Here is a 26,755-nt window from a genome sequence, read left to right on the forward strand (position 1 = left end):
AAAATAAAAAAAAGTGTCATGCCACATAATTATTTGCCACATTTACTGCAGTAAGTCCAGTTATTTATATGTAAGGGACGTGTACTGATTCAGTGTGCATTTGATTTGAATAAATGTAAAATTCAATGATAACTGGATCAAGTATATTATCCAATATATTACGTTTATAAAAAAAAATGTCATAACAGAAACAAACATTCTGGAATGGTCGCTTGATGTTTTGGGCTTCTGTCTGGACTTCTCACTCTGGCTTTTCCATTCCTTTCTGATATTGATATAACGATTACATATTTACAAAACAAACTTGCATCTCTCCAACAATGTCCACATGTATGTAATTGTAAATAAATTAAACAAAGAGTAGCATCAAAATCAAATGTGCAAACCCCCCCCCTTTCATTACGTAAAAAGGACTTGAGATGCATCGACTCCATTTTCATCTGACTATGCACACACCCAAGAGCAGACGTGGCAAATCAAAAAGAATCCACACTATGCAGTAATGACACACCATATCTCTTAAGTAACGTTAGCAGACAGCAAGAGTGATGGGAGTTATTTTTGGTGAAGATAAAAGGAGAAAGGTGACTGCTGCATTCAGACATTTCCCAGTGCCCAGATTTGTGTATCTCAGCTGAAGTTCACCTCAGATCATATATACATAGGAGTCTCCTGACCAGTTAAGAGTCTAAACATGGCAGCTGGCATAGTCTTCATGTGGATCTGTTACGGAACAAAGAAAGATCTTTTTTTTACTAAAAAGCATTAATAGCGTTAATATACTATGTATTATTCCACTAAACATCTCGGTTACGTACATGTATGTAACCCTCGTTCCCTGAAGGAGGGAACGGAGACATCACGTCGATACCGACGAATTGGAGGATCTCCAATATATTATTCTACTAACATTATTTATTATATCTTTTAATATAATCTACTGTATGAAAGATTGGGGTCAGTAGGATCTTTTAATACTTTTATTTAGCAAGGATGCAATAAATTGATCAAAAGTGACAGTAAAGACTTTCATAATGGGTAACACTTTACTATAGGGACCAATTCTAACGATTAACTAGTTGCTTATTAGCATGCCTATTATTAACATACTGGCTGTTTATTAGTACTTCTAAAGCACATATTCTGCGTGACCATTTTCTACATCCCTAATCCTACCCAATACCTAAACCTAACAACTACCTTACTAACTATTAATAAGCAACAAATTAGACCTAAATGTTACCAAATAAATTTGATTTCAAATAAGAACTGTTCTGTTTAAATTTATACCCATTAAAGAATCCCAAATCATGGTTTCAGCAAAAGTGTTAAGTAGCACAACTGCTTTCAACATTGATAATAATAAGATATGTTTTTTAAACACCAAATCGGCACATTAAAATGATTTCTGAAGGATCATGTTACGCTCAAAACTGGAGTAATGGCTAGTAAAAATTCAGCTTTGCCATTACAGGAATAAACGACATTTTAAAATAATAACTATATTCAAATAGAAATCAGATATATAAATTATAATAATTTATAATATTACTATTTGTACTGTATTTTTTTCAAATAATGCAGCCTTGATGAGCATAATAGACTTCTTTCATAAACATAAAAAAACATCAAACTTTCGAATGGTAGAATATACTGTATTATATAGGGCTTACCTCGCCGACAGAATTGGAGAGAGCCTGGACGATTTTCTCATGTGCCGTGGCCACAACACTTTGGCCGTTTATCTCAATAATACGATGACCAACCCGCACGCCTCCTCTCTCTGCGATCCCTCCTCGCATTAGACTACAGATCTGAGGAGCGAAAAACAAAAGTTGGACTTAATAGTAACAATGAGATGTCAATACTTTATTTCAGACTTCCTGTTTCTCCATACTCACAATGCCATTCTGCACACTAAAACCAAGCTGGTATTTGAGGTCTGGTCTCTTAATGAGAACTGTGGTGACAGGAGGACAGCTCACGATGTTTAGCTTCACCTGCACCTGATTTTTCAGGCCCTGATGGAGATATACAAAACATACATGTGATTATATTACTCAATGCGATCTCACCTGCACTGTATTATTACACGGGGATCGTAACAATAGGAGATTGCATTGCCTTTGCAAGCACTTTATCGATTGCCCTGTGGTGGTTCAGCAGCCCTAAACCACAGACCATTAATAACCAGCTACTCAGAATAACACAGATGGATTCATAGATTCGGCCCACCGCGCACTGTGACAGCCCAACCCCTCTGCACACCTTGATGATTCCCTGACAGGTGGCGAGAGGAAGCCCCACCAGGCTGGTGTTGTTGATTGACATGATCTGGTCACCGATGCTGAGCTTCCCAGAACGGGCCGCAGGGCCTCCATTCATCATGTTGGCCAGGATGACGGTGGGCAGAATGGAGCCCCAGCCAGACTCCACAATAACTATGCCCAGAATCTCCCCCTTCTGCTTCTCCAGCTGCAACTGTGGGAGGAGAGAGACGGAGTGAGTCAGACAGAGGCATAGGCAAGGGATTGGGGTTGATTGCCAATAAAAGGCCATAAAAGAACAAAGCAATTAAGGAAACAATTTTAAATGAGACTGACAGCATGGGGGTTCAAAATAGCACAATCTTCACCTTTAGTGTACAGTATGTGTTATAGAGAACAGCCTTGGAAATTTGGTCCCTTGGCCTCAGATTAAAATATGGCAGTGGCATTAGTTATTGTTCAAATAATCTAGACACTTCCATGTAAAAGTTTGGGCTTAGTAAGATTTTTTAATATCTAAGTCACTTATGCTCACCACTTCATTTGTTTAATCAAAAATGCAGCGAAAACAGAAATTTGTTCAAACATTATTATAACAGTTTTCTTTTTTCATATATTTAAAAATGTAATGTATTCCTGTGATGGCAAATTTTTACCAGTCATTACTCCAGTCTTCAGTGTCACATGATCCTTCAGAAATCATTCTAATATGCTGATTTGGTGCTCAAGAACTTCAAAATCGTCCTACATCTCTGCAGAAGTATCGACCCAGTGTTTACAAAGTGAACGTGCAAAGAAGGTCAAACGGCCTTTACAAAAAAACGGTAAAACAGCGATGTAGGACGATTTAGAACTATTTTGAAGTTGGAGGAGAAAATGAGATGGGAGTTTTTCGATATACCCTAACTGTCATGAACCGGAATGCACAGAGTTCGCACAGAGTTCACGCAGAATTAGACAAGACGAGCGTTTGAGGTTAAACAGTATATAAATTGTAATTTTTTTTTAGAAAATGACCGATCATTTCACTAGATAAGACCCTTCCTCGTCTGGGATCGTGTAGAACACTTTGAAGCTGCACTGAAGCTGCAGTTTGGACCTTCCATCCAGTGAACCCCACTGAAGTCCACTATATAGAGAAAAACCCTGGAATGTTTTCCTCAAAAACCTTCATTTCTTTTCGACTGAAGAAAGAAAGACATGAACATCTTGGATGACAATGAGGTGAGAAAATTATGAAGAAATTTTCATTCAGAAGTGAACTAATCCTTTAATTTCAACATCATAGATAGACACCTAAAATTATCTGAGTACACACTTCTGAAAAGCACCAGCCTCCACTGACTATAAACACAACACTATGTTAAATCCTTTATGTAAGCCATTATAAAAGGACAATTTAAAAAGGGATGGTTAAAAATTCTGTCATCGTTTACTCACCTTCATGTTTTTTTCCAACTTGTATGAGTTTCTTTCTTCTGTTTAACATAAATAAAGATATTTTGAAGAATTTAAGTAATCGAACATCTACTGTTCCCTATTTTTTATAGTATGGAGGAAAAAAATGGAAGTCAAAAGGGGACCAGCAACTGTTTGGTTACCAGCATTCTTCAAAATCTCTTCTTTTGGGTTCAGCATTCTTACAGGTTTGGAAAGTGAATAAATGATGACAATTTTCATTTTTGGATACCTAAGTTCAACGGATGCTTTAGAAACTAGCTCAAAAATTACCAGTGGTTTTTATGGTATGTGTTTTTTTTTTTTCATCCAACGAAAATACTGCTGTCCGTCATCACTGTCCACTGCTTTCTAGTAATCCCCCTTGTAACATCTACTGTTCCCTATTTTTTATAGTATGGAGGAAAAAAATGGAAGTCAAAAGGGGACCAGCAACTGTTTGGTTACCAGCATTCTTCAAAATCTCTTCTTTTGGGTTCAGCATGGTTTGGAAACAGGTTTGGAAAGTGAATAAATGATGACAATTTTCATTTTTGGATACCTAAGTTCAACGGATGCTTTAGAAACTAGCTCAAAAATTACCAGTGGTTTTTATGGTATGTGTTTTTTTTTTTTCATCAAACGAAAGTACTGCTGTCCGTCATCACTGTCCACTGCTTTCTAGTAATCCCCCTTGTATTGAGCAGAAAAGCATCAGTGTGCTGGGTCAGCTGTGTTCTAACACAAAGAGAACTCTTAATAGAGAAGAAAGAGTCTGGCTGCTGACCTCTTTGCAGTTGTCAGAGTTTGAGAAGTGGATGAGGTCATCATTGTACATCTCCTGTGTGTTGATGATGTCGCTGTACTCTTTCTGGCTCAGGTCCTCTGGGTTGATTCCATTGGCTCTGAGGAATTCCTGGTAGGCCACGCTGAACGCCTGACCAATGGACTGTGCTATGAGCTGGGCCTGCACATGTTGGAGAAGAAAACCAGGTGAAACAACCGCAAAAATCAATTCATGTATACATTTGCCATCAATTATAAATTGGTTACATGCTATATATAAACAGAACTAAATCATTACACATTACGCGAGTCAAGTCACATTTATCTTTATGCAAAATAGATTGTTTTAAAACAGCTTCAAAGTAATACAGAAAATAGCAGTGTGAATGCTGCAAAATTCATCAGTTATGAAACCAGTTCAATTTCATCCATAAAGCAGCTCTAAAGAAGACAATAGTGTCATTAGCTCAAGTCAGTTCAATGTTGATTCAGTTTATTATAATAACAGTGTTGAGTTGCAAAGTTCATCTGTCATGAAACAAATTCGATAAAGCAGCTCTAAAGAATTCAAAAGTGCCATTATTCAGCCTAGTTTAGTTCAGTGTTGATTTAATTTCGTTCAATAACAGTGTCAATGTTGCAAAATTCATCAGTTATGAAATAAACTCAATACAACTATTAAGCAACTTTAAAGAAGACAATAGTGTCACTATTCAGGTCAAGTCAGTTCAATATTGACTCAATTCAGTTCAATAACAGTTTTGATGTTGCAAATTTAATCAGTTCTGAAACAAATTCAATTCTGCTATAAAGAAGACAATAGTGTTATTATCCACGCTCAATTCGGTCCAAGTTTTGTTCTCAACCAATAGTGTCATTGCAGTCAAATCAATAATATTTTAAGCCCCAACTGAGCAAGGCAACAATGGCAAGGAACCAAAACTCCATCAGTTGAAAAACACCTCAGGAGAAACCAGGCTCAATCAGAGGGCCAGCTCTCCTCTGGCCTAGAAGCACATTAGCTGTTCTGCATAAAAGCTTCTGTGCTTTTGGCAATAACTGAAAAACATTTATATACCGCAAATCAATGCAGCAGATGAACACCGTGTCATTTTTTCACTTCATTGATTTGATATTTTGTGAATCTGCTCACTCATAGTGTATTATTGTCCATTGATTTCTCACTCTAGAACAGATTTACGTTTTGGAGCGGTTTCCATAACCGCCAGCCGTCGTCTTTGAAGACACTGTGACGCTGGTGCTACAGTAGTGCTCACTGAGAAATGTGAATACACTGGCCTATTACAAGCACTGCAACCTTATTCAAATCTTAGTGAATAATCTTCCATGGAAGTAGAAAAGTTGCTGGATTAAGGCTATTATATCAGACTGTCGGCACTAGAATGCTAAAGAGGCGCAGTGGAAAAAAGGTTCACTCCCTTCGCTAATGAGTGTGGCTGTTTTCTGATTTAACAGTACCCCTCAGGCGACGTGCGCACAGGTAGGGGTCATACCATTAATAATGAAACATCCCAACATGTGTGCTGGCTTTGATTTTCAATGGAAACATGGCTGCTTCAGGAATATTCAGGGAGTTGAGCATCTAAATCAGTCACAAAGAAAAAACACACCAGCAGTGATCAGACTGCCGGAGAACCGACTGATTTATATGGGCCCCAAAGGAGGAACAAAGCAAAGTTATCAAAATTTAGGATGATAACAACTTATATGACATGATAAATTGTGTGACACTGCTAAGCAGATAACTGAGATGCGATGTGAAAAATAGGTTTAGGAAAAATAAAGGCTCTAGAAATGACTCATTTGTAGGCGCACACACAGACTCATTGGCTGAAACATCAAAGAGTGTAATTAGACAGCATGAGTGAGGAACAACTGCAATGCAGAGGAGAGTGTTGTAGAGGAGAGAAAAGTAGGTCCATTAGAACAGGATTATGTAAAGCTGCAGCCAGGGTTACTTTTGAGGCTATTCTATCAACCTCAGGTGAATCTGAACCTGAGCTTCAGCTGAATAATGGCTCGCATTCTGTCTATACACTACTGTTCAAAAGTTTAAGGTCAGTAATTTTTAAAGAAATTAATACTTTAATTCAGCAAGAATGCAGCAAATTAATCAAAACAGTAGACATTTGTAATGTAATCTAAAAGAAAAAACGTTCTATTCATCACAGAATCCTGAAAGAAATGTATTTCAGTATCCACAAAAATATTAAGCAGCATGACTGTTTTCAACATTAATAATAATAAGAAATGTTAGAATAGTAATGTCTGCTGAGTCCATTAGAAATTATGTAAAGCTGCAGCCAGGGTTACTTTTGAGGCTATTCTATCAACCTCAGGTGAATCTGAACCTGAGCTTCAGCTGAATAATGGCTCGCATTCTGTCTATACACTACTGTTCAAAAGTTTAAGGTCAGTAATTTTTAAAGAAATTAATACTTTAATTCAGCAAGAATGCAGCAAATTAATCAAAACAGTAGACATTTGTAATGTAATCTAAAAGAAAAAACGTTCTATTCATCACAGAATCCTGAAAGAAATGTATTTCAGTATCCACAAAAATATTAAGCAGCATGACTGTTTTCAACATTAATAATAATAAGAAATGTTAGAATAGTAATGTCTGCTGAGAATTCAGCTTTACCATAACAGGAATAAATTACATAATTAACAGTTATTATAAATTGTAATAATATTTCACAATAGTACTGTTTTTACTGCATTTTGATCAAATAAATGCTGCCTTGGTGAGCATAAGAGATATCTTTAAAAAAAAAAAGTATTTTACTGAAACCAAACTTTTATGCAGTAGTGTATATATGCAAATTAAATGTTTGGACAATTTTACATATTAGATTAACACTTAAGTTATTCAGATTGTTCCCATGTATGCTGATCACATGTACTCTGCTTTTCCTTCACTTATTCCAACTTACATATGAAAAATAAATAAATAAATGATAAAATAAATAACAACTGATAAAAGTTACAATTTAGTTCTATAAAAGAAAAAGTCATATTTCCGCACAATTTCTTAAGTGGGCACAATTTATTTTTGTCCAAACGTTGGACTGGTATGCGTATGGATTATAAAAAGGAAACAAAATGATTCACACTTACATCCTCGGACTCAAATACGTGGCATATCATTTTGTACTGTTTCTTGGCCTCGGGGGCTCCAGGGGTCGTCTCGATGCAGTCCTGTGAGGCGGTGCGGGGCATGCGGCGTCTTGCCATCAGAACCACAATGTTCCCGATGTCAGCAATGTATGAGATGGTACGCAAAGCGTTATCCATCATGGTCTCCTATAAAACAAACAAGAGAGTCACCACAATTACTTCTTAGCCTTCTGTGGCAACACCTCCCAACACATTACACCAGACTTAGAGATTAGGCTGTGTTTTAATCCCATTGAGCAGCTTGGTTATCATTTCACAGACTTTCTTATCCAAATGGGCTTACATTATATTTTCTTAGGGACAGCCTCCAGATGCAACCTGGGGTTAAGAATGCACAGTGGGTTTCTGGAAGGCTCTTATTCATGAATCTCCTTCAGGAAGATCTGTTTCAAGCTACAAGCTTACAGCCTTGGGTTAACCCAGATCTTTAAACAGTAAAGTTACAGCCATGACCTTGAAATTGCACTCACTAAAATAACTTAGATGCTGTTCTGATTGTACTACATTCGATATTCCATGAGTCTGAATGAGCAGCACACGAAACAGCATGTACGGCATGCACTCTATTTCATATACAAACAAAAAGGTCATAAATCATCAGAGAGCTGAAAGAATTAATGATCCAGAGCACAGGAAATTCATGCAGCATTTCGATTCAATGCACACAAAGGTCATGTGTGGGATTTTCATTTTTCATTTTGCTGCAGCTCTTCTTTAAATTATAGGAGCATAATATGTGACATGTTTACTTCAAAGACCCCATGAAGCTCAATCCATCAGTACTAGGATCATTTTTATAAATAACCCTTTCTTTCAATGCATATATCTTATATACGGCTTGCAGATACGCAGTGCTGAAAAAGCTTCCTCTGCTATTCGATAATAACACCCAGGTTACATTATGAAAATACCAGTGAAAAGAAGTGTTTGAGGTAAGGTTATGTTTTAGGCTTTGACTTTGTGTTACTGAAATGCTGCATCCGAGATGCTTTGTCATTGTCATGACACAAAGAATCGGTTTTGTTTTCAGTTGGCTGTGTACCAGAATCCACACATAGTCATTAGCTATATTTACATGCAGCCAAGTAATCCATTACCAGCCTAGTAGTCAATGTAAAGGTGATATGGTTAAACAGAAGCAAGAAAGAAAAGATGAATCATAATTTAATATGCAATAAAAAAACGATTGCAATTCATACGCAAATCTTACAATGATGGCATCACTATCAGTTATATTTTGAATGCTGAATATTCTATCATTGTAAGTTATTATGAAACTTCAATAGTACATTTTATTAAGTAAAGTTTGAATGGATTCTGTGTGCTAAGCAGATTGGGCTGAATTAAATCTAAAAGTTTCAGTCTTACAGGGTACTTTGAATGTCTTTAGAGGAGTATCAATACAACCTTGAAGGCACTGTAATGAATCTGTAACAGCCAATACAGACTCACCGTGAGATGTGACAGGCAGGGTGAGGACTCTGCATTGCAGCACATAATGAAATCTCCATGCCAGCCTGCCCACTCACTGCTGTTCACTCAGAACTCATACACATAATCGCAGCAACACTCACACAGCGATGTTACTCAGTACCAGGGTACTAAATGTACCATTAAAACAGCATGTAGCTCTTCCTACCTTATGCTTACAGTAACACTAGTGTGGAAAAGGAGGAGCTGTTGACTATAAAGCATGTGTAAAATGTGCAGCTGGAGAGTAAGCACAAAGCCTATAACCATCATTAAGCTCTCCATCACTAGCAACTGTCTACAAGCCTGATCATATGCACATCTCTTCTCTCTACACACATACATTACGTGTTTTATGTCAGTTATGTAACAAAAGGTTATGTAATATATCATATCTGAGCATTCCCTTTGCATAAATATTTCCCCAATCCAAATATGAATGATCTCCTTTTCTCCAAGTATGATTTATAATTTATAATGTATACTCTAATTCTCTATGAGAATTCAGATTTTGGCCATTCTGCCTCAATAACAACAACAGTATATATTTACATTTAGTCACTTAGCAGACGCTTTACAAATGAGGACAATAGAAGCAATCAAAACCAACAAAAGAGCAATAATATGTAAGTGCTATGACAAGTCTCGGTTAGCCTAACGCAGTACACATAGCAAGGATAAATAAATAAAAAGAAAACAAGTAGATAGAATAGAAAATGAATAGGGAACGCTAGTGTTAGAGGGTCATTTTTTAAATAAGAAGAAAACAAGTAGTTAGAATAAAAATGGAATAGAGAGTGCAAGTGTTAGAGGGTCAAGTTTGTTAAGTGTTTTTTTTTTTAATAAATGAAAAGACAGGTAGATAAAATAGAAATAGAATGCTAGTGTTAGAGAGTCAAGTGTAGATGGAAGATATGCGTTTTTAGCCGTTTCTTGAAGATGGCTTTCTGCTCGGATTGAGTTGGGCAGTTCTGTGAAAGTGATTTTGTGCCTCTTTGGGATGGCACTATAATGCGTTGTTCACTTGCATATATATAAAAGAACAGTTGAGAGCATGTATAGTATAACAAAACATATTAACATTTTTATTGACTTTATATATAAATGAAGAAAACAAGCAGCAGGGATATTAAACCACTTTGGGCATTATTTGTTTGCTTATTTGGGGCTTGTTTGTTCATATCTGCTTATGCTTAACCATTAGTGCAGCTGTCAGTTAATGGCTTAATGTTCTTCTATTTCCTCTTACTTTTTAAATTTTTTTTGGTTGATCTTTTCCGATTTTATTTTGAAACCTGTATCACTAGGCAGCCGCATGAACTCACCTGGGTGTCTGCATTGAGTACTTTGATCCTTTGAGTTGAGATGAAAAGATCTACCTCCGTCAAAGTCTGAACGTCTCCCTCTGGACTCTGCTGACAAAAAAGAAAAAAACAAGAACAAAAATATGAAAAACTACCCCCGACCTCCAAGAGGTCACAATGCCATAAATCACAATGGCTCATGAGAAGACCTAAAGAAAAGGCACAACCTCTCAAACCCCTAATGAAAGCATTTTAAATGCTTATTCATAAATCATGCACTAGCATAAGCTTGTCCACATGGGAGGGCTATGCTTAACCTCTGTAAATTGCATCATTAATAGCCCAAATAGGAAACAATATGGTATGCTCAGGTGCAAAGAACATATGGATTGGAAATGTGAAACTGCATTGGTTATCGCTAGCCTGTCCAATTAATAATTGATTACTGCTGGGCAATGGTGACTAAGTGCGCCGCAAAATCAAAACGGTTCAAAACATTTTTTTTAAAACTTCAAAGCCTATAACTGAGAAACCCAGTGAGGTAATCAGGCTAAGAGACAAATAATCACTGGGTATACAGCCCCCTGTGATAAGTAGAAGCCATGCAGAGGTTTGAAGTAATGAGATGATTGACACTAGAGAGCGAGTGAAAGAGAAAGAAGAGCGAGACCCATTCGGTGCTGTGAGGTGGAGTGCAGGGTGATGCAAAGACAGACGGGTAAGTAAAATGACACAGTGGCAACACTTAACCAGCTGTCAGGCTGTCTCAGAGTGCCAATCATTTACCTGTCAGTACATTTCTGCTCAGATTCTTGCTTTTGTTTTGTGTTACTGCAATAAGAAATGGTAGTACACACGGATGACTATAGCTATGTTATATACGGGGTTAAAAGTGCAGTCTGTGCAAAACAGCTTTAAAATTTTGACTCCATATCTTCAAAGGTTTATGTGACTCAGTTGCAGCCCAGAAGTGGCTGATTTGCTAATAGTTAGTTAGAATTTAAGAGGCCCTCACAGATCCCAGACAGCCAGATCTAAAGCTTCAATTCACATGGTATGAACCAAAACTTATGAAAGCTGCACAGATGATGAACACAGACATGGAGTAGATGGTTAAAAAAAAGGCATGTTCTTCTTCTATCTCTCTCTTTTTTTTTCTTTTCTTTTTTTTTTACACACCGCCTTTTTCTTGATTTTGGCTGCCTTCTGTACCCTCTGGAAGACGTTCAGGACAGTACAGGGGTCGTCACACACGGGAGCAGCAAAAAGGCATGAAGGTAAAAAAAAAAAACATTAAAACAGGCAAAAACATATAAACAACCAAACACAAAGTCTGCATGCCATGTACGGCATGTGTGTTCTTTGTACACAAACACAAACCCAGAATGCAGCAACATCTCCCCCTGCACACATACATACGGATAGCAAATCATAAGACATGCAGATATGGCTTTAATAACTATTACTGTACATTGAAAGCCATAAAAAGAAAATAACTTATTTTATGCATTGACATTTCTCAACAGGATAGGAAAAATGCCTATTTGTATCCAATAAGATATGTTAGTCCTTTTTCAACATAAGCAGTCATTACTTTCAATAAATGCCATATTGTTATAGTTGTGTGATTTATCACTGACACTAGATTCATTGTCAGAATCTCACAACAAATGCAGCCTAAGACCTCAGTTTATCAACCTGCCATATTATGACTGCAGGGAGAACAGCAGCTGTCATTGTGGACTGACTGGATACCTTACAATGTTTTCTACTGTACAACATTGTTAATCTCGTCAACAAAATCATACAGGAAAATTTGTAATAAAAGGGTATTTTGATTTCCTCAATGACAACACATCATGAAAATGGCAGGATATTGACAATGCACTAACAACGTTTTCCGAGGAAGAAAAATATATAAAGAATATGATTGTTTTGAATAATATTATTTAATTTTGCAGTAAAATGATATTTTCGTAGACTGGAATTAAATGGCATAATTTTAGTGTTATTTATATACAATTTATAATATAGTATTTATAAATATTTTGAATTATCTTGATCTATTTTTTTTTATCTATTTCTATCTGTTATTGGCTATATACTTTTATCATTTTAATTAGTGTTTTTTTTATATTCTATTTAGGTTTTATCAAATATTTATAAAAGATTGCATAAACTGTATAATGAACATGCAATATAAACAGAGATAAATAAAAGAGAGAAGGTTAGAAAGAGGAAAAATACCTCTATCTATAGACACTCATAAGAGCCCACTCATTATGAGTCTGATAGTGTCTGAGTATTCTGATCCCATTCAGCTCTTTCTGTCTCTCCCTCTCTCTCTCTCTACCTTCTTCCACCTGACTGGGGCATGATCCTTTGAACTGCTCTCATCTCTTTCTGGCTGAGCATCATGAGCACAACTACTCCTTTACTGTCATTTCTGCTGCCAACATGCCTCATCCTCCTCTGCCAGAGGAGAGAGAGAAAAGAGGAGATAAATCAACAGCACAAGAGAGAAAGAGCTTGAAAGTCAAGGGGAAATGAGACCGTGAACGTGTGGGCGATGAATGTTGCATAAATACTAAATCAATCTGGAGGCTACAGGGATACACTTCAATAAAACATTAGGCTTTTTTCCTATGTTTCTTGCCTAAAACAAAAGAAATGGCTACATCTTGCTTTCTTGGCCAGCGTGCAAAAGAATGTGCTGCAATTTTGTTGGCTTAGGTACTGCTCTTATTATTCAGAGGAGGAGTGAGATGCTGGTGCCAGACTGAGGTATGCCCAGTGTTTCTCAACCCTTTTGTTTTATGTACCACCATCAGTATGGATCAAGTACCTCTTCATTGACACAAAAATCTGAAATGTGTTCCTTTTAACTCATACAAACAAGCATGAAATATCACATAAGTGAACTCAAACGTTAGTGAGAACTTCCAAAGTGGCAAAACACTGTGTGTTTTTAAGAATTGCATTGTGTTCAGTGTTTGCATATCCTGTGTGTTACAGTATGATCTTGATTCAATAGCATATTTTGGAAACCAGTGGTATCATTGTGTTTCTTTGGCTCAAACCATGCAAACGACAACAGTAACACTGTTTATTTTAGGCTGGTCCACTTAAGAATAGTTCATCCTAAAACTAAAAATGTGCTGAAAATTACTACCCTCAGGCCATCCAAAATGTAGATGAATGAGTTTTTTTTTCTTCAGAACAGATTTGGAGAAATTTTGCATTGCATCACTTGCTCACCAATGGATCCTATGCAGTGAATGGGTGCCATCAGAATGAGAGTCCAAACAGCTGATAAAATCATCACAATAATCCACACGACTCCAATCCATAAACTAATGTCTTGTGAAGTGAAAAACTGTTTGTTATAAGCACATCCATAACAACATTTTTAATTTCAAACCATTGCTTCCAGCTAAAATATGAGTCCTCTATACATAATATTACTTCTTCCAGTTAAAAATATGTCTCATCTGAATCAGGAGAAAAATATGCACAGGTCAAGCACTGTTGACAAGCAAAAACAAACCAAAACAGTATTAAACAAATATGTCTGTGGACTTTGATGTGAGAGGAAAGCAGGGGATGGACTCGTACTGTGGCCAGAAATTACAGCAAAAAGTTAAAATGTTGTGATGCTTTTATCAGCTGTTTGGACTCTCGTTCTGATGGCACCCATTCACTGCAGAGGATCATTTGTTGAGAAAGTGATGTAATGCTACATTTCTCCAAATCCATTCTGATGAAAAAGACAAATTCATCTACATCTTAGACAGCTGAGGGTAAGTACATTTCCAGGGTTGAACATTTTTGGGTGAACTATCCCTTTAATGTTGCACATTCAAGAGTAAACAAACAGAAAAAAACAATAGGCTCTTTTAACTGTAGGTGGAACCTAAAGCTACCATATTGAGCATCACAATTTCTCCCATTCAATTTTATATGAGTGAACCATCTCCTCCCCTCTGGGTGTGCGTACACCTGGTTGGAAATCACTGCTTTAGAAGTGAAAAACAGAAAAACACTGTCCTCAGGCTCTGTGCTGACATACTGCTCACTCAGCTGTGGACAGACACATTATCATCTGCAGAGTGGAAGAGCAGATGTGTGGGTGCATGAATGTCAGAGTTGTGTGTGAGCGAGATACGGAAAGGAAGGAGGAGAAAGAGAGGAAAAGAGAGAAAGGAGGGAGGATTGTGCAACTCATCTCAACTTTTAAAAATCTAGACACATAATAATAGCAGGGATAGAGAGGATAAGGAAAGAGTGCGTTGTCATGGTTTCATTTTGAATGGCTTTTAAAGGTGGCAGGCAAGAGAAATGGCCCTCGGCAAAGGGAACAGAAGGTGTTCGAGAACACTAGAAGCTTGGGTGGAAGCTGAAGCTGCGTTCTGATTCAGAAGGTCTCTATACAGTGTTCACTCAGCAGGGAATATCTGTTGAAGTTCAGTTCACCAAACAAAATTTGTTCATGTGGAATGCTCTGTAGGGCCTAGGAACACAGACATCATCTGAAACTTGTAAATTATTACATTAATGACTATAAATATTACATTTCTTTTATATATGTAGCTTTTAAACAATACTCAATTGGTACTAAGGGGCCCAACGTGTGCCAAGAAAATATCCCCAACACCATTACACCACCAGCAGCAGCCTGAACCACTGATACACAGCAGGATGGATCCATGCTTTTATGTTGTTTACAGCAAATTCTGACCCTACCATCTGAATGTCACAGCAGAAATCGAGATGAGGCAACCTTTAAACCTTGAAACCGTTCAATTTGTTAGTTCACAAACGCAAGATGGCGCTGACGGTGATGGCTGCCTCCGTGGCGTGCTCCGCAGTTGTTTTTATGTTTTTGTTAGTTTGTCCTGTCTTTAGTTATATCCCTGCAATCAGTTTCACCAGAGACGAATTGCTGGACATTCGGAAGTACACACCACCCGATATTTCACCGGTTTTTGATTATTCTGATGTTTTGCTGGACATTGTAGTCGGGGGAGCTGCGGCGCTGATCAAGCGCCCAGTTTTCTATTGTCCAATTTTGGCGTGCCCTTGTGAATTGTACACCAGAGCATTTAAAATCAGTATTCAAGTAAGAAATTTCTTTTTATTAAAGCTATAGAAGTTATTCAGTCCAGAACAGTGAGTGATTTTCTCTTTTATTTAATTGTTTTGGTCATATTAACAGCATAGACAGCAGTATAGACACCGCTGTCATTTAACAGACAGATTAATATAAACATGCTGTTTACCTTCACAGATATGTGTTTTTGTACTGTGTTTTTGTAACTGGTATGTGTTTTAACTAGGGCTGCCAGTTTAACGCGTTAACTTAATTCATTAATTATGAAAAAATAACACGATTAAAATATTTTTACGCAGTTAACACACTGACCCCGCCCCCAGACTTGTAAGTCATCTTACATTTCATACAGTTGACTGTTGACAAATATGATGCAGGGCAACAACTCCATAAATGCAGTTATGCCCTAAAATTCAAAATATTGGTGCAAAAAATGCTGTATGAGTTTTTGTCTCATATTTATATCATACAATATGACACGAGCAGCGAGAGCAGTATCACACGAGTGCTGATTTTGTCTTGAATATCACGAGTTTAAACTGATTTTGTACAACAGTTCAGTAAATTAGAAGTTGATATTGTGTTATATTTTAAACACAATATTATGTGCTTTTTGCAGAGAACATATTACCTTTAAAGCCATAGCAGAATTGTTGTGCATCTCCGAGCAACACAGCGGTGTTTAGTTTCTGAATGAATCCACGTTTTGAACGAATCGTGTGAATCAATGATTCAAAGCCCCGTTCATAAAGAGAGCCGTTTACTGAATTCCTGAATGAATCAGCCGTTTGAGCGAATCGAATGAAAGACTTTTACCGCCACCTGTTGGTAGATTTAGTTTCTTATTTAGAGTATAATTTCATAAAAAAATAAATAAAAATTATAATAAAAATACATTAAAGGGATAGTTCACCCAAAACAATTAAAATTCTGTCATCATTTACTCACCCTCATGTCGTTTCAAACCTTTCTTTTGTGTAACATAAAAGAAGGTATTTTGAAGACTGTTGGTAACAAAGCTGTTTTAGTTACCAATGACTTTCATTGTATGAACAAAAAATACTGAGATATTTCTCAAAAGATCTTATTTTATGTTCCAAAGTTTATGTTAGGACGTTGTAGTCTAAATGTTTATGTGTAATTAATTTTATGTTGAATCAAATAAAATATTTCTTTATAAAGCTACAGTTTGTAATATCTACTTGATACTTTCTAATTTAACACAAAAATAGCTTTAACTAATAGTTTGTGGGTATTTTTGCAGTCAAATTTATTTAGCGATTAATTAGATTAATTAATCGACATATGTAATTAATTAGATTAAAAATTTTAATCGACTGACAGCCCTAGTTTTAACATAAACTTGTGTGTATTTGATAATTTAAGTGCAATAAGACATGAATAAGACATTATGTTAGGACGGTGTAGCCTAAATGTTTATGTGTAATTAATTTTATGTTGAATCAGATAAAATATTTCTTTATAAAGCTACAGTTTGTAATGTCTACTTGATACTTTCTAATTTAACACAAAAATAGCTTTAACTAATCTTTTGTGGGTATTTTTGCAGTCAAATTTATTTAGCGATTAATTAGATTAATTAATCGACACGTAATTAATTAGATTAAAATTTTTAATCGACTAACAGCCCTAGTTTTAACATAAACTTGTGCGTATTTGATCATTTAAGTGCAATAAGACATGAAAGAGAACTTAGTTTAGTACTCACATGCCATGTGACAGCCGCTTTCTGTGCACCTGCTTCGGATGTTTGCGCTCAGAAAACTGTATATCAGAAGTTTGAACTGATATGGCTTTCTGTTATCGCATGATTTCAGTGTGATAGACATAATAATCAAAACCAAACAGATATTTTTGGCAGAGATCTCTGGGGTATAAGCTGCAAAGGCACAGCCCTAATCTGGAAAAGGGGGCGGGGGAACAGCAGCTCATTTGCATTTAAGGAGACATGCATGAAAACAGCGTGTTTCTGCTTCCACTCAAAATAGGCATATTCAAAATGATATAATAAATAATCAGTGAGGTATTTTGAGCTGAAACTTCTCAGACAAATTTTGGGGACACCTGAGACTTATATTACATCTTGTAAAAAGAGGCATAATAGGTCCCCTTTAAGATCGCCCAATACCTTGTAAAGTCCACTCCACAGAACTCTACTGTCCAATTGGAACATACTCTGAAAATGTTCCTTTTAGAATCTGAGAAAGACACTGGGCAGACAGGTGTACAGTATGTAGCCGTGTGAGAGTGAACGACAGAGAGGCCTGCATTTACAGTACCTCTGTATTACACAGTACCTCTGTATTACACTGATACAGGTGAGTGATCCTGCCGTCCTGAGGCACATTCCCAATCCTTCATGCCGAACATCGGTCTATGTGCACCCAGCTGACAAATTGTGTGTATGCGTGTCTGTAGGTATGTGTGCTTGTCCTTGCCACAGGTATGTGTTTCTAAATGTGGAGCAGCTTTGTGGGCCTCTGTGGAGGATCTCATGTAAAATTAACTGCCAGCTGTTGACCAGGAGGACTGCAATGAAGCATCACTTCAGTTACAACAACTGTCTTTTCTTAAAATAACATACAATACAAGAGGGAACAATGTAAACTATTGTTAAAAGATTTCTGCTTTGTAAGGATAAGGACTGCAATACCTCATTTCAAAGCATTTAAAATGTATCTCTTATCTTTTTGTTCAAAATCTGATGCCTCACCACACTAATACTATGGTACCATTTTTTGGACATGTGCATGGCAAAACAATGGTATTTATTGTACCATGGAAAATGAATATTCTAATCATTCACCATCTGATACCATCAAAGTATCCACAGGACCAGACAGCAGTAATTATAAACTTCACAGATGCTCCTGTCAAGAATAAACAATCTTACTTAGCCAAAAGTTGCATATTCCTGATGCATTCAAATTGTACGGCTCTACAGCATGTTTCCATTTCTTATATTCAGATGCACTACTCTGGAACTGCTTCTGTCCTGAAAAAGCTAAATTGAAGTATATCAAGCATGAGTGGAGCCAGGCAGTCTGAAACTGATTTGAGACACATCGTGCACAGCCTATTTAAGTTAAAACAGCAGCTTCTCACATGGCCTGTGTGGATTCCCATTGCTGAGTGCAGAAAGGCATAAAACATCTAATACAGGACTGACAACTCATCCATTACCTCCTGCCCCAACGGAGTGCCAACTATGGCCAATAATTAAAGCAAAAGTTCACCCAAAATGAACATTTTGTCATAATTTACTCACCCTCGTGTCATTCCAAACCTCTATGAGTTTTTTTTCTTATGTTGAACATAAGAAAAAAGATATTTTGATGAATGCTAGTAATAAAATAGTTGATGGTCCCCATTGACTTCCATAGTATTTATTTCCCTACTATAGAAGTCAATGGGGACCAACAACTGTTTGGTTCTTCAAAATTCTTCAAAATATCTTCTTTTTTTGTTCAACATAAGAAAGAAACACACAGGTTTGGAACGAGATGAGGGTGAGTAAATGATGACACAATTTTAATCTTTGGGTGAACTATTCGTTTAACAGCACAATGAATAGATGTGTGTAGCCCATAGATTCATCCTGGGAATATGAATCGTCTTCTGCTATATAAAAACAAACAAACAAACAAAAACACACACACAATTTAGAGTAACTGCTAATTAGGTGTGTGTGATTTTGAAAACTATATCTCAAACTTTTTTTGGATTTTGTTGATAATAATTAGACAATTCATTTTGCTGAGGGAGTTTTTGTGGTGGTTCCTTGGCTAGTTTATGCCTGTTGTGGACAGCTGACTCCTGATGCTTTTAATATTCTTCATACTCAGTGTAGTAGTTAGTTGACAAAAGTGGCAGCCAGAAATTGGCCACCTAAATTGCATTCCAGGGGCATTTTTAACCTTATTAAATATGTGCCATTTTTATCTCCAATTCTTACATTTAACCAATTAATTCAATTAGAATAAGACACTATAAGGCTGTTAGCATTCAAATGAAACCAGTATAAACAAAATCAATTTGGTCTGCAGAGGTGGCATAGATGCTGCATCTAAAGTGGCATATTTACACAGACTATTTAATGCAGCTCAGACCACCACATACTCTCTTAAAACACAATAAATTCACGTGAATTTTCCATGTAACATGGCAACAGGAGGTCTTTCTGCGTTAACCAGTTGGGAGGAAGAGGGATTACTGATTAGTCAACAAGTCCCGGGGTGTAAACAAACAAATCTCATCTCATCTAATTTTCCAGAGAAATCTGCATCCTCTTCGTCCAAACATCTCGCTTGAGAGCCACACCAAAATAAAACGGAAATACAGAGGTTCTAGGGTTCTGTACCTTGACCCGGCTCACTGCCTCCTGGGCTTGCATCATCCTGATGTTTTTGGATGGATTTCTCTCCGACAGGAGCTGAGTGGAGCCGAGGTAGTTGGCGGCGAAAATAATCCCATCAATGAGGTCCTCAGGCTCACAGGGACCCGGCACTGTTAAAGGGGAAGCGTTGAGAATTTATTATTAAAGCTATTTGTTGTGTTGCCACCTCCTCTGTAGACCACCTCACAGTGACTGATAAGGTATATGAGTGTGAGCTTATCAGGGAGAAAAGTTGCATGCAGATGTCGTGTGTATGAGAGTGTGTGCGAATACGTGTATGTTCTCAATTCCATCCTACTGTGAGGGCTGATAAAACCGCAGACACTGAAAAGCGGGAACGAAGGTGGCCACATGAGGAAAAGCAGGGTGTTCTGGGAGTATTCTGCTTGTGTGATATGGAAATGTGGACGTCATGACACCCACCAAGGGACACATTATGCTGCCATCATTCAGGCACAAGGTTTAAATGTGACAGAACTCTATCCTTTTAATAGAAAGCAGAATTTGTTCCCAAAAGCAAGGCCATACATTCTCAGGCTGCCGTAAACCAAAAATAAGCTTGTGGTCAATCGATTGTCCTGCTTTTCCAGAACTCTCCTTCGCTTCCTGCTATAGTTTGTGAGCATTTCTCTAGCTGAGCATCCACTAATGTGCCCTTATATTAGCAAACATGACTCCTCTAATTACTGTCTCACCACTGCAACCCATTAAAACAGCTTACAAATTCTGCTCGCATTTCAGCATGTAAATCCACTGAGACATAATGCTTTCTTCTGCGCGGCTCTCTAATCTCCTCACTCTGAGTTGGTTTGGTGAATTTGATTTGTTTTTGACTTGATTTAATTGGAATAGAATAAAACTTTTGGGGGCAGATTATCAAATGCAGAAAAAATAAAAGATAGGAGATGCTCGCTTACCATCCACAAAGCTGGGAAACGAGGCCGTCTTCTTTGTTGGCTAAGAAACAGAGAAACATTGTTTGATGTACTGTATGAAAGGAAATGAGTGATGCTCACATCATGCAGCATGCTTATAAAGTATTTATAAAGATAGGAGATGCTCGCTTACCATCCACAAAGCTGGGAAACGAGGCCGTCTTCTTTGTTGGCTAAGCAACAGAGAAACATTGTTTGATGTACTGTATGAAAGGAAATGAGTGATGCTCACATCATGCAGCATGCTTATAAAGTATTTACCTTTTACGAACTAAAAAGAAAAAACAACCTCTAGGTTAACTTCATGAATGACATATATTTTATAAAGACATAATAAAATACAAAAAATAATCAATATAAACAACATATGATTGCCTTTATAAGCGAGTAATTGAATCATTCCCTCAAACAATTTGTTCAAAAACACTGATTTGAAATAAACAGTTGAAATTGTAGCATAATATAGTAAGAGCAGTATGCTATTCCAAATTCAGGAACTGTGTTTATGAGTGAGTCATTGAATCAGTCCCTCAAACGGTTTGTTAAAAAAGACTGATTCATTGCAGTGACACCAGTATTGTTCAAGAACAATTTTGCATATGGCTTTGTTTCCCCATATTTTAGCTGAGACAAAACAGACAAAGTATCCATTTATATTTTGTATAATCTGTATAGTTTGCTGAATATTAACTTCCTGTTTACAGTTTATCATGCTTTTTGGTCTAAATATTAGTTGGCCTAGCACTAGGACATATTTGGAGCATGATCATGTGATATTGCTTAATTCTAAAATCATAACTCTAATATTGTAATGTTATCACAAAAACATTGCCAAACAGACTGAGAATAGTAAATGAGCACTGGAAATGTAACTGTAAAACACCTGTGCTTTTCTTTTCTTTTTCTTTTTTTTAATCTAATAAAATAAATAACCTAACACGCAAATGGAAACCATCCAGATGACTCTGGATGTGGCTCATTGTATTAGAATACAAAATCCTGTCAGTCATTCTGAAGTGGCTCTTTGCAGGACTGTGCTGAGAGCTGTAGGACATAGACACACCGTCAGATGGAGTAATAGCCATCATTTTACAACAGAGCCATGCAAACGGAGGTTATGCTTCGAGAGGCCTTCATTAAATGCAATCTAAGGACTCAAAAGCTCCCTCAGCCAAGGTAATTAAATGTGTTCAGAGGTAGTAAGGTAAGACTGAATACTGCTTTACATGACATACAGCAAGACTAGCAGGGACTGTACAGCAAGGGATGTGTACAAACAGAATTCCTCTGGGTGAATACTTTGTGGGTTATTACCATCATGTTTTGACTTTTTGTGAGAGTGTTACCTACGTTGCAGAATTACATATTTATGAGAAAATAAAGAAGAAGAAAAAACTTGAAATGGCTTTTTAACAATTATGACTGTGAACATTTTAAGAAGGTTTAACAATAAATATTCTTGATACTCATGACCCTAATTCACAAATTTTCATGTCTCACTACCTCCCACAGTACAAGTGAAACATTCATAAGGCAATTTTTATACAAAAAAAAAAAACCTTCCAAAAGCTTGTGTTGAGAATGATCTACAAATGACCTTGGCAGAATGCTTGGTAGCGTTATAAAACATGTTTTGAACACCTATTTGGCGATTTTGAGTAACTGCCCAGACGAGGTCTCATATTTTATGGCTCTTACATTCAGGCTGCGAAGCTCTTATGGAGGTTACATTCATGCATAAAGAATGTGCAGAGAAGCTGAAGGCTGAACTCCCTTCTGTCTATGTGAATACAGTAGAGTCAGGGCAGAAAAGGGCAAAGCCAATTATTTTACTATATCAACACATGGGGGAGGATGGTGGCAAGCTAGATTTGCTGAGAAAAACAATGATACATTTTCTAAGAAAGCCAGAGAAATGTGGCATAAATAAGATGACAGGCTGACACTGACTAGAATAGCTCTGATGGAAACGTGCAGTGATTATGTGGGGTGCATACTGTCAGATATTGATTGGTTAATGTGTTGTATGATTACATGTATGATTTTTTCACCTCAGGGACATTGTTGTTCTCCAGTGGTCCATTGAGATCAGACCGCTGCTGCTTCCTTGGCTGTTCTGCACTATTAGACACCTAGAAAGAATTTAAATTGGGAGAAATGAGTGACAAATGAGTGGAGAGTGAGATCTGACATGTACAGAGGACAAAAAAGACACAGATGATGGGTTGCAGGCCACTTTATGAACAGCATTAACAATTTGATGCGTATCAGAATCAAAACGCCAAAGGGAATATTTTATGCAGCATAACGAACATTTTTCAAACACAGTGTATTGAAAAATGAACAGATGTTGTCTTTAACTGGAAGTGCACAGTGCTAAAAAAGACACTTTTACTCTTTGTCTATCTGCAAAGGAGTTAAAGTCTCAAATGAGCACTTTGTCTACTGCACATAAGGACATTATTACTTGATGAAATTCATTTGTTGCCTGACAGGATAAAATGTAATCTCCTCATTGCCCAAAGGCAATAAAGAAGCAGGAGGGTAATAGAACTTCACAAGACATTCACTGGACCACTGAGGCAATCAGACTAAATCTCACCCCTTCACCTAATTCCCCCTTGGAAAAATGTAATTTCCTATTCTGTTTTGAAAATGCAAAGTAAGGTATTTCGAAGGAAATATTTAAGAAAACCTCATTTTTCAAACTCAATTAGAAAGTCAGCACCTCCTCTCAATTTTCAGCAAACAAGACTATTGGCATAATGCATGGATATCAGTGTGTTTGTCTTCATTAGGCAGAGGTTTCTAGAAATGAGCCAGTTTTCATTTTTGGGCTGTTCAAGCCAAAAATAAACGAATAAATAAAAGACTAAAAAAACACACTGAGCGAAAATAATGGGATGGAATCTAAAAAGCTTCTCAAGGTAATGTATTCTAGCTGGGTGGAATTTTGTTTATTCCTGAGCATTAACAAATGGCTGCACAATTCGGGGATTTCAAGAAATTGCTTTTGATCAGGGTCCCCTTCATGTCTAGGTTACAATGAGACGGTTCCAATTTCTGCCAGATTTCTTTCTTTTATCCTTTTCAACTTGCCGCACAAACTGAGCACTTTCCCCTTGAAATGAGCGAGTAAATGGTAATAACGGCTTATTCTCTATAAAATACATTACATTAAAGAAAACATTCTATGCCATCGCTACATATCACATTTTAAGCATCAGCTCTTATTAAGAGCACAAAATACTCCATCATTACTCACTGCTCATCTGTCAGGATTTTGAGGTTCTCTTTTAGGGCATAAACAAGCACTAGTCTCGGTTACTCAAATGCCACTTGCATTTAAATGAGGGCTGTCAACATTCACATTAATATTTAATTATAATAATGAATATGCATATTTCAGAGAGCCCTTTGGGGATGATCTTTATTATTAGATTAAAATAAATAACATTTAATATTACATTAATATTTCTGAATGTTTAACTATTTAAAAGGAAATAGAAGTCTGTCCAAGTTTGTCTGTCACTGTTTTCCAACGGGGCTAGGAACAAGAACAAGAATTTGATTCTTTATTCAGCAAGGATACATTAAACTAAACAAAAATAAACGTATAATGTTGCAAAATATTTCTGTTACAAATAAATGTGGTTGTTTCTATTCAGAATCCTTAAAAAGAGTTTAATGGTTTCCACAAAAAGCAGCACAACTGTTTTCAACATTGGTAATAATAAGAAATGTTCAAAATATTTGTAAAAGTTAATGTGACACTGAAGACTTGGGTAATGCCTGCTAAAAACAGCCTTATCATGACAAGAATAAAGTATAATTTCAAATGTATAGTGTTATTATAAAATATTTTTTAAAAATACTTTACAATATTACTGTTTTCGCTGTATTTTTGACCAAATAAATGCAGCCTTGGTAAGAATTAGAGACTGTTTTAAAAAACATTTAAAAAATCTTACCTTCCCCAAACTTTTGAACAGTAGTGTATATACATCACAGACCAGATAGCTACACTTACAGTAACCCATTACATCCACAGATGCTAGAGTACTAGAGTAGCCAAAAAAGATATATTTACTCCGTCATCTCCTTTTATAGAATATTACTACAAAATACATTGATAAATAAATCTAACACAAATGTCTAATGTATTTAGTTGATCCTATGGCTTTTATTTCATATTTACTGAGCTGATTTATTTGATTTCCCCTTAGTAAGCTGCTACAGATACAGATCCATTTACAGCTTGCTATGCAAATCTGCCTACCTGCTCTCTCACCTGGTCCTGCGTCCATCTCTGTCTCTCCTCTGGTGTGTGAGGTCGTACCTTAAAGTTCCTCTGGAGCTCAGGATTGTGTCTGGCAGGGGGGATGTTGAGGGATTTGGGTCTGCCGTCATGACGGTGAGGCTGAGGGTATGGGGCAGGAGCAGGGGCAGGTTCAGGTTTGGAGCGTGTCTCTGGCTGGTACTCGCTCGGTGCTGGATCGGGCGCCAGTTCCTCTGGACTCTGATCAGTGCCGCTGCTAAGACTGCCCATACTCATGCTCATCTTAATCTCAGCTACTATCTGATCAATATCCTCCTCTGCCTCCTCTCCTGTCTCTCCGTCTGTGCCCTTATGCCCCCTGTACGGTGAAGCACTCACAGAGTTTCCATTGTCCTCCGTGGCGTAGTAGTCACCTGCGTAACCATCTCTGTCTTGCCCTACCTGTGGCTCTTCCTCCTGATCAGGACAGTAGCCCTCACTTCCTTCAACATCCTGCACTTCTTGATCTTCAGCAGGAGGTGGAATCTGTTCCTGATGGGGATCCGGATAGTGTTGTTGTTGTTGTTGGTGGTGATCGAGGACAGGTTCGGGTCTGCCATCGTACAGCTGCTGGTCAGAGTCCTGCTCGAGAACTTCGCAACGCACTTCTCCATCATCACCATGTGCATCATCCTCTCCCTCCACCCATTCCTCAACCACTTCCTGGCACTCATCCGTGTCTGGAGGTGGCTCCATGCGACCATCCGGGTGTCCGTACTCAGGCTCATTACAGTCCATTCCCTCCAGGTAGCTGTCATCCTCAGGACAATAGCGGATATAATACGTCACACCTTCATCCTCCTCTGGTAGCCCTTCATCGAAATCGTCCTCTTCTTCATCAGACGTATTGTTGACGTAGTCGGAGCTAGAGTCTCCATCCAGACTGTCCGGGTGGCTGTGGTAGTCTCTGTGGGCGTGGTCTGGAGTTGTGGGCGTGACTGGTCGGCTGTCTGTCAAGTCTGCCTCCTCTTGATTGTGGTAGGAGTGTTGGGACACCTCAGGGTCCTTGCGCTCTTCATACTCCTCCTCAGGGTGCTCAGGCTCGGGGTACGGGGCTGGGCAGGAGCGTGGAGCTGAAGCGTGAGGCTCTGTGGCCATGCTGCTGTTGGTCCCTGGCCTCTTCCTCTGAGCCATTGAGAACCGCTCACAGGCCGATCATCACTGGAAACCTCAATCCTGCCAAACAAAAACACATTGATAAGTATGGCAACATTCATAAACACTTACATAAAAACAGTCAATTTAATAAATGAAGGTTAACAACAAACCCTGACAAATAATAAAAAGCACACACAGGTGGAAATTCCCTTGTTTTGAGCAATTATGTGACCAACCAACATGAGTATATACATAAAGGAAGTGTTCTTGTAGCTCATATAGTATAGCATGACACTAACAATCCCAAGGCTGTGGGTTCAATTGCCAAGGAACACACTCATAAACACTGTGTAGAAAAAAAAATGTATGTCACATTCAAACAATGCTTGTGCCAAATGCATACACTACCATT

General features: G+C 37.5%; 1 protein-coding gene across 6 annotated transcripts in view; it reads right to left on the reverse strand.

Moving 5' to 3' along the window:
• Positions 1–11: 11 nt before the first annotated feature.
• Positions 12–26,755, reverse strand: part of LOC107750488 (amyloid beta A4 precursor protein-binding family A member 2-like) — an 87,476-nt gene continuing 60,732 nt past the window's right edge. Inside the window, exons 3-14 of one of the 6 annotated variants that reach the window (XM_016565872.1) lie at positions 25,267–26,421; positions 22,979–23,059; positions 21,061–21,100; positions 19,957–20,102; positions 11,645–11,680; positions 10,487–10,573; positions 7,632–7,817; positions 4,492–4,671; positions 2,269–2,481; positions 1,902–2,021; positions 1,674–1,814; positions 12–723 (exon numbers count right to left, since the gene is read on the reverse strand). In XM_016565872.1, coding sequence (XP_016421358.1) covers positions 652–723; positions 1,674–1,814; positions 1,902–2,021; positions 2,269–2,481; positions 4,492–4,671; positions 7,632–7,817; positions 10,487–10,573; positions 11,645–11,680; positions 19,957–20,102; positions 21,061–21,100; positions 22,979–23,059; positions 25,267–26,379 — 2,415 coding nt within the window. In that variant the 5' untranslated portion in view covers positions 26,380–26,421 and the 3' untranslated portion in view covers positions 12–651. Of the gene's footprint in view, positions 724–1,673; positions 1,815–1,901; positions 2,022–2,268; positions 2,482–4,491; positions 4,672–7,631; positions 7,818–10,486; positions 10,577–11,644; positions 11,681–19,956; positions 20,103–20,909; positions 20,950–21,060; positions 21,101–22,978; positions 23,060–25,206; positions 26,422–26,755 lie in introns of all 6 variants that reach the window. The other 5 variants (XM_016565868.1, XM_016565867.1, XM_016565866.1 and 2 more) reach the window with 5 other exon arrangements.

Source organism: Sinocyclocheilus rhinocerous, unplaced genomic scaffold (genome assembly GCF_001515625.1).
Source record: "Sinocyclocheilus rhinocerous isolate Xijiao unplaced genomic scaffold, SAMN03320098_v1.1 scaffold19, whole genome shotgun sequence".
Taxonomy (NCBI): domain Eukaryota; kingdom Metazoa; phylum Chordata; class Actinopteri; order Cypriniformes; family Cyprinidae; genus Sinocyclocheilus; species Sinocyclocheilus rhinocerous.